Source organism: Schistocerca gregaria, chromosome 2 (assembly GCF_023897955.1).
Source record: "Schistocerca gregaria isolate iqSchGreg1 chromosome 2, iqSchGreg1.2, whole genome shotgun sequence".
NCBI lineage: Eukaryota > Metazoa > Arthropoda > Insecta > Orthoptera > Acrididae > Schistocerca > Schistocerca gregaria.
This window is the reverse complement of record NC_064921.1, coordinates 769,163,187-769,176,559: the sequence shown is the minus strand read 5'-3', so window position 1 is coordinate 769,176,559 and position 13,373 is coordinate 769,163,187. Positions and strand designations below refer to the sequence as shown.

At 41.7% G+C, this 13,373-nt stretch overlaps 1 protein-coding gene across 1 annotated transcript in view; it reads right to left on the bottom strand.

The window, feature by feature from the left end:
- Positions 1–13,373, bottom strand: part of LOC126334994 (sodium-independent sulfate anion transporter-like) — a 696,684-nt gene that overhangs the window by 19,099 nt on the left and 664,212 nt on the right. The window contains exons 5-6 of the mRNA XM_049997810.1: positions 6,227–6,570; positions 2,803–2,998 (exon numbers count right to left, since the gene is read on the bottom strand). Coding sequence (XP_049853767.1) covers positions 2,803–2,998; positions 6,227–6,570 — 540 coding nt within the window. The remainder of the gene's footprint in view (positions 1–2,802; positions 2,999–6,226; positions 6,571–13,373) is intronic.

Sequence of the window (13,373 nt, the reverse complement as noted above, 5' to 3'; positions counted from 1 at the left end):
CAAAGCAGTTTTCAGATTAGCAACTTGCTTCAAATATTCAGAAATGTAAAATTATGCACTTCACAGAACAAAAAAGTGTAATATTCAACATTACAGTATCACAGTTGGTACCAGTATGCTCATACAAATACCTGGGTGTAACACTCTGTAGGAATGTGAAATGGAATGATGACATAGGCTCAGTTGTGGGTAAAGCATATAGCAAACTTCAGTTTATTGGTAGAATACTTGGAAAATGCTGTAAGTCTACAAAGGAGATTGCTTAAAAATTATTTGCACAATCCATCACCGAATATTGCTCAAATGTATGAGACACATACCAAATATAACTAACAGGAGATATTCAATCTATACAGAGAATAGCAGCACAAATGGTCACTGATTTGTTTGACTCATGGAGGAGTCTTGCAGAAATGTTGATAAAACTGGCACTCTTTCCAAAATAGACAAATTATCCTCAGAAAGTCAATTTACGAAGTTTCAAGAAACAGATGTGGATGATGACTCTAGGAATGTAATACAACCCTCTACATATCACTCCTGTGATTAGATTAATTACAGCATGCAGAGGGGCCTTTAAATAGTAATTCTCCCCACACTCCATACATAAAAGGAATGGGAAAAAGCCCTTGTAAATGGTACAATAGGATTTTACTGGGGGTTGCAAATTATAGATGTAGATATAAATATGAATGTAGAATGAAGAGCCCCAACCTTTCACCTGCAGGCAGTGGGTGGCAAATACAAGAACATCTGAAAATATCCTAAAATTGCACTAATATTTTGGGCTTTTGGTCTTTATCTACTAAGGAAATAGGTACGCAAGGGTTTGGTAGAGCAGGGATGGACATGGAAATGAGAGGAGAAGAAATAATGATGGCAAGTAGATGGAAAGAGGGATCTGATGAAGAGGGCTAATTGGAAGTGAAGGTTTAGGCCAGAGGGATTTACAAGAATATATGCCAAAGGCACAGTTCCACATGTGTAATTCACAGGATCTGGTGTTGAATGCCTGGGGGAGAGGAGGAAACTCAGAATGGCATGAGTCACTGAAGACATTGCTGCTGTGGTGTGCATCTGTTCAGCAACTTGTTGGTCTGGTTTACAGTTAGCCACAGTCTAGTAGTGGTCATTAATTACCATATACTTTTAAATTTGATAAGCTGAATTGTCATGCCAACATAGAAGATTTCAGTGCAATTCTGACATTGCTGTAGCTCCTTTAACACATTGTTCTGCCTTTTAATAACTTAGTCAGGTGTATTTGGGCTTCCTGCAGAAGAATGGCCTGGGGATTGTAGAAATGGGAGCAGGATTGACATAGGATAAACTAAGATACTCTGTGTTTGTGTAAATTATGTGGATCACAGAATACAACCTTGAGTTTTGAAGTAAGTATTCTGTGTAGGATCTCTCTCCTCACAGGGTGTAAGGAAAGTTATTGAAAGCCAGGGTAAAGAATATGATTACAAATTTGAAGACCTGGCTGATATTGGGAAGTATTGGTCTGTGTTTGGTTCACAGTAGTAGTTGTTGCTGTCAAAATACCATAGGACATTTTGTGGTAAATTATTAAAGAGAAAATTCTGCTCGAGGTAGTTCTTTTGCCTGATAAAAGTGCAGGAAGTTCTTAGAATGGTTGTTTAACAATAGAGTTAATGATTTCTGGCACTGAAATTATAGCATTTTCTACACAATTACAAATTTTGTAACTGACTTATTTGCTTTGTGAAAGTCATAGAGGCTATGTATCCACAGGCAAATATACAGTATACCCCAAAAGTAGGCCATATCTGAAATGGTTACACAGTTGCCTGCTCTCGTGTTACAACTATTACTCAGAAGTTTCTAACACATGACCTCATCAATCCACAAATATGGCCACTTATCATTCGTCAATCTTTTCAGCCAACGTAAAGAGATAGCAGTTCCACTGACCATAGTACACAGTACTGGATATTAAAATCAGCCTACCATTTAATGTAACTTACCTACCAAAAACCCTACAATGTCCCACTTATTCAATCCACCCACATCTGAGGAGTTACATGTAAGCAAAGGAATACGAAGAATATCAGTAGCTATTGTAATTTGTGTACATAGTTAATAATTTAAGTGTTTTGTGAGCACATTTATTTTAACAGATTATACATATGGTAACACAAAGCATATCTTTATCTGATCACTTGATTATTGGGGAGGGGAGGGGTTAAGAGAAGAACATGAATAATAGGAGACCAAACTTCTGTATCTTTAACTAAGCATTTGACATGATGGAACTACTGTAAGTAGCACCCTAACTATGCATTACTCTCAAAAATTTTTCTGTAATGGGCAGTCAAACGAAAGTGAGTCAAAGGAAAAATATAAGTAAACTGTTTATTAATTCAAAAGTATTTCCCACAACTGTCAATACATTTATTCCACATTGAAGCAAAAAGATAGTCAATGCCGTCATTGAAAAATGTTTATGATTGCCTACAGAACCATGACTGTACCCAGGCACACATGCCTTCATTCAAAGCAAATTGACAGCCATGAATGTCTTTCTTCAGGCCTCTAAAAATACAGAAATTCCATGAGAAGATATCAAGAATGTATGGAGGTTGTGTAAGCGCATCCCTGTGAAACTTTTGCAGTGTACTTGAAACAACCTTGGCAACATGTGGGCCTACCAACATTACTTTAGAAATAACTTACTTTTTCCCATCTGCCTTGTTTTCATTTGACTGCTCCTCATATGTGATGTGATGTTGAAGGTATGTTATTGCTGAAATCATCTCTGGAAGGCCCTTCACTTACCTAATTGTAGTATACCCATGAGTAACTCAACACAGCCGCTGAGGAAACATAGGAGCACTGCAAATGGTGGTCCCAGGCCTTGCAGGTTTTCCCTGGTCAAGATAGCAGCTATTGCAGTAGGTCCAACAGGGCTGTCTTTGCAGCTACCAAAGATTGTGTAGATAAAGCATGCCATGAATGAAGAGTACAGCCCATACTGTAAACGAAAAGTAAGTAATTTTATCACAGGTTTTGATGCAATGACTAAATATCTTAAAATAGAACACATATACTGTTTCATAGTGACATTAAGTGTAAAACAGACAACTGGCTGCATCCTGTGTAGATTTACATGTACACGATACCAGTTGTATAAAATAATAACGGAACAAAATTTGAGGATATTATGTATCATGTGGGAGAATATTCATCAATTAACAAGACCAACTTCCCCTTTAAAGAACACAGTGTGGAATGAAATGTTGGAGTAATAATTACACCAATACTGTAAACAATGTATTGTACTGTAAACACCCTGTGGATTAATTCTTATCAAGAGTGCTTTTGACATTCCACAAATATGGCAATATATGTGACTAACCTGGCTCGATGTTTCACATCATTCAATGTGATTTTGTTAAGTGTCAGGCAAATGCTTCTACAATAAATTTAGAACTGAAAAAGCTATAAACATAGATATATTTCAAAGAGTGTGTTTCAGTTAACACTATAAAAGCTTTCTCTAAATCTACAAGTGCTACAAATGTATGAAGAGTATTCAATATTTAATGCAACAATTTTGTTTATTTGGCCAATTCTGGCTGAAAAAATTGGATTCATGGAATATTTGCACTTCAGCTGCCATAGTTTCATGAAGTTCTGATAGGTGGTGATGCTATACATAGCCTTCAAAATGGTGTCTGTAACAGAGAGGCATTCTAAGCTGTCATTGAGTTTCTTTTGCCAGACAACCAGAGCATCACAGGTATTCATAGGTGCTTTCAGGAAGTCTAAAGAGACCTGGCAGTGAACAAAAGCATGATCAGCCACTGGGAGAGGCTTCTGTCATCATTGCAACAAGGTCGCGCAAACCTGTCTGATCTCCCATGTGCTGGCTGGCCACACACAGCTGTGACTCCTGGAATGTTGAAACATGCAGACACTAATTTGCGGTGATCAATGGATCACCTTGCTGCACAACTTGATGTCTCTGTAAGTAGTGCTGACACACTCGTCCAACAGCTGGTGTACTCAAAGGTGCATGCCAGCTGGAATCCTTGCTGCCTAACAGAAAGTGCAACAAAGGATCATCTGTGCAGAATTGCTTGTGCTTTATGGTTCTTCGTGATACTCTTTTATCGAACATTGTTACAGGTGATGAAACATGAGTTTATCACTCCGAACCGGAAACAAAATGGCAATCCATGGAGTGGTGCCACACAACCTCTCCTACAAAGAAAAAGATCAGAGTCACACCATCAGCTGGTAGAGTCATGGGACTCTAACTGGGTTATTGATGCAATACGACGTTGGCTCCGACAATGACCAGTAGAGAGGTACTGTGTGAGCATACAGGTGGACCCCCTAAGGTGGCATAAGGCCGTTTCTCTGAATAAAGATTATGTTGACAAATACAGTTTTGTAGCCAAAAGTGTGGGAATAATACACGAGGTGACAAACGTCACGGATAGCAATATGCACATATGCAGATGGCGGTAGTATTGGTACACAAGTTCACAAAGGGCAGTGCATTGGCAGAGCCATCATTTGTACTCATATGATCCATGATCCATGCAAAAAGATTTCCTTCATAATTAGGGTGGCACTAAAGGCATTAACAGACTCTGAACGCGGAATGGTAGTTGGAGCTAGATGCTTGAGACATTCCATTTCAGAAACCGTTAGAGAATTCAATATTCCTAGGTCCACAGTGTCAAGAGTGTGCCGAGACCACCAAATTTCAGGCATTATCTCAGCAGTGGCTAATGACCTTTGCTTAATGACTGAGAGCAGTGTCATTTGCACAGAGTTGTCAGTCTAACAGACAAGTAACGCTGCATGAAATAACCACAGAAATCAATGTGGGATGTACAATGAATGTATCCTTAAGACAGTGTGGCAAAATTTGGCATTAATGGCTAAGCAGCAGAAAACCGACACAAGTGCATTTGCTAATAGCAGTGCCTTTCTGGGCTCATGAAAATATCGGTTGGGCTCTAGATGACGAAAACTGTGCCAGGTCAGATGAGTTCTGTTTTCAGTTGGTAAGAGATAACGGTATGTTTTGAGTGTGACCCAAGTTGTCAACAATGCAAGGTACAAGCTAATGGTGGCTCCATAATGGTGTGGACTGTGTTTACATGGAATGAACTGGGTCCTCTGATCAAACTGAACCGATCATTGACTGGGAATGGTTAAGTGTGGCTACTTGGAGATCATTTGCATTAATAGATTTCATGTACCCAAACAATGGTGTCGCTGGGGCGCAATTGCTTGCGAGTGGTTTGAATAACATTCTGGACAATTCGAGTAAGTGATTTGGCCACCCAGATTGCCACCGAGCGAGGTGGCGCAGTGGTTAGCACACTGGACTCGCATTCAGAAGGACAACGGTTCAATCCCGCGTCCGGCTACCCTGATTTAGGTTTTCTGTGATTTCCCTAAATTGCCCCCAGGCAAATGCAGGGATGGTTCCTTTCAAAGAGCACGGCCGACTTCCTTCCCCATCCTTCCCTAATCCGATGAGACCGATGACCTCGCTGTCTGGTCTCCTTCTCCCCAAAACAACCAACCAACCACCCAGATTGCCCGACATAAATCCAATAGAAGATTTATGGGACATAATCGAGAGGTCAGTTCATGCACAAACTCCTGCAATAGCAACACTTTCGCAGTTACGAACGTCTATGGAGGCAGCATGACTGAATGTTTCTGCAGGGGACTTCAAATGACTTGTTGATTCCATGACACATCGAATTGCTACTCGTGCCAGGCAAAAAGAGGTCCAGCAGGATATTAGCAGATATCCAGTGACTTCTGTCATCTCAGTGTAAGGCGTATTGGAATCTTGAATAAAACCATCCTGCTTTAAGAAGAAGAACGTGTTGCATTACTTATTGAAGGCTCCTTGTAAGTTGGCCTTCCTTCACTCTATCTTCAGTAAGTCCTATGGTCATTACGGCATATTCGTACATTTCTCTGGAACGCAAAACGGAACTGAGGTCAATTTCTACCATTTGTTTCCATTCTCCTGTAAACAATTCGTGTCACTATTTTGCAATAAATTGTAAGAATATGATATGTAAATTGCTACTGTAATTAGAAATTCATAGTGAAGAAAATTTTCTCATAAGCTCAAATTGAAGAAAATTTCCATAGTCAGTTGGCAACGTGAAATGAAACGTAAAGTGGCGAAGCTTTGTGCTTCGCGGGCGGCAGACGCTACCTGCGGCGGCAGGCCGGCGACGCTGGCATAGGCGATGGCCTGCGGGATGACGGTGAGACCGACGGTGAAGCCGGCCACCAGGTCGGCCACGCCCTTGGCCAGCGTGTACTGCGGCAGCCACGCCAGGATGGGCACCCGCCGCAGCAGCAGCTTGCGGGTGCAGCCGCGGCGCGCGCGCTGCGCCGCCCACCGCAGCACGGCGCGGCCTCGCCGCCTCCCGCTGCCGCCCCCGGGGGCGGCGCCGCCCCCGCCCGGGCCCGCCGGCGACGGAGGCCCTGCGGCGCCCTGCTTCGGAGGGAGCGTTTCATCCGCGATGGCCACGGACACGCTGCCGCCGTTGCTCACTGCAATACACAACACAAAGTCGCATTAGTCATTTCGGTCGAAAAATAAATAAATACGTGGAGCAATAGCGGAGTGCAGAATAATTTGAGAACACACTGCATGTCGAACACGGGAAAGTATCAATCCAGCGACGTCCTTCTTTTGCTTTATGCACCTTTTACAGAGCGGAAAATTCCCACTTCGTGTAGGGATATGAGTTGTGTTCAAAAGTAACGAAATTATAGTTTTTTGGCAAAATTTTTATTTAACCGTGGGATGTTTAACCCGCGGCCCGCATGCGGCCCAAAGTATCAATGCCGCGCAAGAAGCGAACATTCATCACAAAATCGATATATGAAGGGCTTATTTCGATAGTGGTACAAGTCCATTACCTCCAATTCTCTGTCTATAATGCTTCTGAAATTAATGAACCAAACAAACAGAAAGAAAGGTTCAAAATGGTTCAAATGGCTCTGAGCACTATGGGACTTAACAGCTATGGTCATCAGTCCAATAGAACTTAGAACTACGTAAAACTAACTAACCTAAAACATCACACAACACCCAGTCAACACGAGGCAGAGAAAATCCCTGACCCCGCCGGGAATCGAACCCGGGCGCCGGAAGCGAGAACGCTACCGCACGACCACGAGCTGCGGATAAAGAAAGGTTCATCTCTAGCAAGAAGCCATATGCTAGAATACTTCTGGTATTTCAACTGCAGATTTTTCAGCGCTCATTTAACTTTAGGACGGTGTATCTCAATATGAACAAAAGTGGACTTAGACCACTACTGAAATAAGCTCTCCTTATGTTACTTTTATGTAAGGTTATGATAAATTGAATATTTTCAATCTGAAACTCCCGCTAAAGAATGACGCTATTTTCTCATTGGGCCATCACGTTCGTAACACTGCTGTCTTTGGTATACTTCAAGCCCCAGAGTCTCGTTCTTACAACCGACCAATCCGGCAGACGCGCTGGTCGATTATCTTACGTAACTTCAGTTGCAAGTGTGAAACTAGAGATCGACAGAGGTGTAGTGATATTAATTTATAGAGATGCACATAAATTTTGTGTTATGTCTGAACGTTTGTGATAAAGACCCTTTTTCATAGTAGTTAAGATCACTACAAATGGTTCAAATGGCTCTGAGCACTATGGAACTTAACATCCGAGGCCATTAGTCCCCTAGAACTTAAACCTAACTAACCTAAGGACATCACACACATCCATGCCCGAGGCAGGATTCGAACCTGCGACCGTAACGGTCGCGCGGTTTCAGACTGAAGCGCCTAGAACAAATCGGAAACCCCGGCCGGCAAGATCACTACAAGTCGGTATAAGTTAGAAATCTTCATGCAGATTGCAGTTGCTCCAATGTCTGCTATTAACAGCACAGCAATTCTATTATATCAGGTTTGATCTGATACCATATCCATCGCTACAAATAAGAACCATATTCGGACATGAACCTTTCTGATAAGTGTCTTAATAATGTAAACTGCACCAGTTATATAATGAACATCTCTGTAATGGGCTTTCGCAAAATCTTTTTACTGTCGTGTGCATATTTTTACCACACAGATGCTCGGTAAAAAGAGACGAGCTTTAATTCAATTTCTTCATTCGACACTCTACGGACTATCTTCCTATGGCACTGATTATCATCAGTTCCAGTAATTCCTCAGAAGTCTGCATGCTGAGTATCGGTAGGATTGTATATTTCACAGAAGTAACGTCGCTCAGTAGAGGCCAGATGTTAAAAAGACTTTATAGCATAGTTAGTGAAACAAAATCGTTCATGACATGAAAAGCATAATCCGTGTCAGAACTTGACGATGCCAACTAGGTGGCAGATTTAGCATTTTTAGATTTGACTCCTCATTTAGATGACTTCATGGTAGAAACCTGCTTATCAGAACACTGTTTGAAACAATAACCTGTTACAAAAGAAACTGAAATTACGGTATTCGCAAGTAAATGCAGACAATTTCTGTTTCATTTCAGCGCCTTGACAAAACAAAATCCTGAAAACGGTATGAAATTCGCAGCCATAGTTTTCGATTATCCAAGAATTTGATTATAGGTTTCAGGATTTCCGAAAAAATAATCAGAATGTTCATATTTGTGCGACGCCTTCTACAAACAATGTAGATACGTTGCCAGAACATTTCCAGACCAAATGCATTGTTCTGCAGTCTGACAGCCAACTGAAAGGAAAATCTGATCATCTATCTTTGTTGGACTTCAACAAATCATATCTGCCCAGAGACAAACATCCCTTGCTACACAGTCATGAGTTATGTATGTCACCTTTGTTTGGCAGCGCGTACGTTTGTGAACAGTTATTTTCAAGAGTAAACCACACTATGAGTAAAAATAGAACCTTAATCTCAGATTAATACCTTGAGAACACCCTGAGAATTGCAACCACTTCATTCGAATGTGATACTGATACGTCAGTTTCCCAAACGCAAAGTCAAATGTCGCATGAAGTCTACGATTTGTAGTTACTTACACATAAAATTGTTAAATCTCACATATTGTTGTTGTTGTTGTCTTCAGTCCTGAGACTGGTTTGATGCAGCTCTCCATGCTACTCTATCCTGTGCAAGCTGCTTCATCTCCCAGTACCTACTGCAACCTACATCCTTCTGAATCTGCTTAGTGTATTCATCTTTTGGTCTCCCTCTACGATTTTTACCCTCCACGCTGCCCTCCAATGCTAAATTTGTGATCCCTTGATGCCTCAGAACATGTCCTACCAACCGATCCCTTCTTCTGGTCAAGTTGTGGCACAAACTTCTCTTCTCCTCAATCCTATTCAATACTTCCTCATTAGTTACGTGATCTACCCATCTAATCTCCAGCATTCTTCTGTAGCACCACATTTCGAAATCTTCTATTCTCTTCTTGTCCAAACTATTTATCGTCCATGTTTCACTTCCATACATGGCTACACTCCAAACAAATACTTTCAGAAACGACTTCCTGACACTTAAATCTATATTCGATGTTATATATAAAATGTCAAATTAATTCCGTTTTGCTTCTTTGTTATGAAGAATCATAAATTAACTAATTCTAAATTACTTAAATTTGTTAACTATATACCTCTGACAGACCCTAATTTGTTTATTGCTTTTTTTTCAATGGTTATTGTTAGTGTCAAGTATGTTATGTGCAGCCAAAAGTACTCTTCCTCCAATGTGTCCAGGTAAGCTAAAAGGTTGGACACCCCTGCCCAAATCAGTGTTCTTCAAGTTCCGCTTTGTGGCCAGTCGGGCCCGACAAACTGCCGTGTCATCCTCTGCCAACGACGTCATCGGATGCGGTCGTTGTCGGTTTTCTTGACCTTGGCACCGCTATCTAATCGGTAGAGTAACTTTTCAGTTGCCCTCATGAGTCCGAGTCCACCCCGTACCACTCCTTCTTGGCAGTAGCAGAAGTGAAACCCCCGCAGAGCAGCCAGGCGCGCTAACAATTTGAGCTACAGGCGGGTCTACATCAATATTACCCCTTTCAAAATAGTTCCCATTAGATGACGTATGAGGTTTGTGCAAAAAATTCCAGAATTTTGTCCACAAAATTTTTTCTACGCTTAGCTTTTATTTGTTGTGCATGGTCTCCTTCGAAATACTCTCTTCCACAATTGATACACCGCTCCCAACGCCGTTTACTCTTCTGACAGCAGTGTAGGTACGTCTCATGCTGCACCACGCGAAGCGCCGTCTGCGAATTTTCTTTTATCTCCCATATCGTTGCAAATATTCGTATTTTCAATGGGCTTTTCATCTTCGGAATTAAAATTCAAAAAAAACGTCCGCAGGTGCGAGGTCAGGAGAGTACGTATGATGAGGCAGCACAGTAATTTAGTTTTTTGTGCAATAGTTTCGCACCAACAGGGATCAATCTGAGGGTGCGTTATCGTGATGCAAGAGCCATGAATTGTCTCACCACATTTTAGATCGTTCCCTTCTCACATTTCCTCGCAGGCGTCGCAACACGTCCCGATAGTACCATCGATTAACAGCTTGTCCCTGTCCCACAAATTCGTGATAAGCTGAGCCTTCGAAGTCAAACAAAACTATCAGCGTGGCATAGACACTTGACCTGACATGAGGCTTCCTTCCGTATTGGAGAACCTCCCTCGAATCATTGTGAAGATTGAACTTTGGTCTCACCTTCATAAACGTAGATCCACTTCTCATCACCAGTTCTTTCTTTTCTTGGGTAATGAGTCGTGGGACCAACTTGGCGGAACACGATGCTTTGCAAGAAGGTGCGTCAGGATTTCATGAGATGATGTTACATTCTTCTTTAATCTCTCAGACAGTCAGTATTCGATTGGCAAAGCACAATTTCGTTGACGTTCCTGGCATAAGCGTCGTCGATAGACGTCGGAGGGCGTCCTGGAACGAGGGTCATCTTTAACTTCCGTCCCACCATTTTTAAACCGTGAGAACCATTCGTAACACTGAGTACGGCTTAAGCACTCATCATCGTAGGCTTCCTGCATCATTTGGTGTATCTCTTTAAGGGTTTTCTTGAGTTCCTCGCAAAATTTAATTCAGACGCATTGTTCCTTTAAGTCTGCCATCTCGAAATTCGCAAACGGTGCGACACAATGTTCTACTCAATACACCACTGATCAAACAACAGACATACAACAATGAAACTTTCGGCAGTTACACTTTAAACACAGTCGTGTGCAGGGACGCCAACTGCATTTCGCTTTAACACACCACTGGCGCGAAATTACGGATGTTCCGGAATTTTTTGAACAGACATCACACTATGAAGAGCCAGTATCTTTTCCAGTTGCCAAAGCATTTCCGGAACTCGGCTTAAATCTCTCTCATCTGTGATTGTATAAGACGACCCTTTACAGTTTGCCTTTAATTCATGCAGTAGAAAAAAGTCATTTGGGAGCCTGTCGTGAATATGGAGACTGTGGCATTATTACTTCCTTACTTTTGAACAAAAATTCACGAACAAGCAACCTGACAAGTACTACTTTCTATTGACAGTTTGACCTTGTGACAAGGACTCGTGGTGCACTAGGCCGTTAAAATCGAAGAACACATCAGAATATAATCTTCAGGCGTGCCGCAGATGTTGAGCCATTTTAGGTCTTGGCGACCCGGAATGATTCCACTGTGATGACTGAGCCTCAGCTTTGATGTCATATCCGTAAACCGACGTTTAATCACCTGTTCTGACATGTTCAGTAGTTCTGCATCGTTATTGACAATCTAGCAATGCCTCAGCAACTGCTTTTGTTTAAAATTCTGCAATTGTGTAACAAATTTTTCTGCCACGCGGAATGAGCCAGTTAATATGCAATTTCTCTGTGATTCGGCGATCGACCATAACCATTTCTTTCCCATTTCTTTCGCTTTTTCCACGATTTTAGCGGCTGATGTTTTGCTGGGGCATCCATGGCGCTCGTCATTATCAACGTGTCACAGTTTTCTTCGAAAAGCGTACAGCACTCGTAAAATCTTGCTTTACTTGCAGCAAACTCTCCAAAAACAATATTTAACGTTTCTAAAACTTCGCTGCACTTTATTCCGTTCTTGTAGCAAAATGTAATACAAACTGATTCATCCATTTTTATAACAAATAAATAGTCGCCGATGCTACCAAAACACACATAATCTTTTTGACGACTGACAACAGACTAAATATCCAAAAACACGCGGGTGCTTTTCAGACATGTTTACCAACAGAAAAAACGAAAAAAACTCACTCAGATTGTGCTAATACAACACTCGCCATCACGGAATGCCCGTTGCTTTTGGAACACAACTTGTACAGTGTGTCTCTCAAGTCTCCATCTACATCTAAGTCTGTACCTACACACCTATTCTGCAAACACCGCGTAGTTACGGTTTGTTTCCCTTCCTACTGTAGAGCAGTAGGGGTAGAAAGACTGCGTATATGCCTCTTAGTGCGCTATAGTTAACCTAATCTTGTATTCGCGGCCTCTACGGAGCCTGACCTAGGAAGCTGAAGTTACGTTTCTAGGTTCTTCACTTAACGTTGGTTCCTGAAAAAAAGGGGGGTAGGTTTTAGTGGGAGAATCTACGTCTATCTTCAAGCGCCTCCCAATTCAGGTTTCTCAACGTTTTCGTGACGCTCCACCATGAATCAAACAAACCTCTGACCATTCATGCTGACCTTCTTTGAATATGTTGGATATCCCGTTCTTCCTTTTTGGTGCGTAGCCCTCACACTTGTGCAATATTCTAAGGTGAGACTCACAACTGTTTGTAAGGTGTCTCCTTTCCAGACTGACTATTTTCCACTATCCCACCAATGAACTGACGTCTCCCACCCGCTTTACCTACGGCTGAGCCAGTGTGGTCATTCGATTTCATATCTGCACGAATTTTAACACCCTGATAATTCTATCAGTTCACTGGTTCGGTTAGTGACTCATTGATACCGTAGTCGCAAGATGCTGCTTTTCTGATTTTGTGGAGTGCACAATTTTAAACTTGTGTACATTTAAAGCAAATTACCAATCTCGGCATCACTTTGAAATCTTATCAACGTGTGACTGGATACTTGTGCATGTCTTCTGATATTACTTCATCATCAATAACTGCATCAAAAATGTGTGAGGTGACTGATTAACATGGTCTGTGAGTGCCTGGGATAGATTGTTGAGAAGACAAGCCGTGTAAAAAATATTCTTCTGGACTCCATTTACTTTATTAGGCTTGCTGCGTCCTATTGCGCCCTATCAGATTCTTCTGAGGCTTTACACACCTCCCCATCTAAAAATACTACCTTAACGCTCACAAAATGGCCT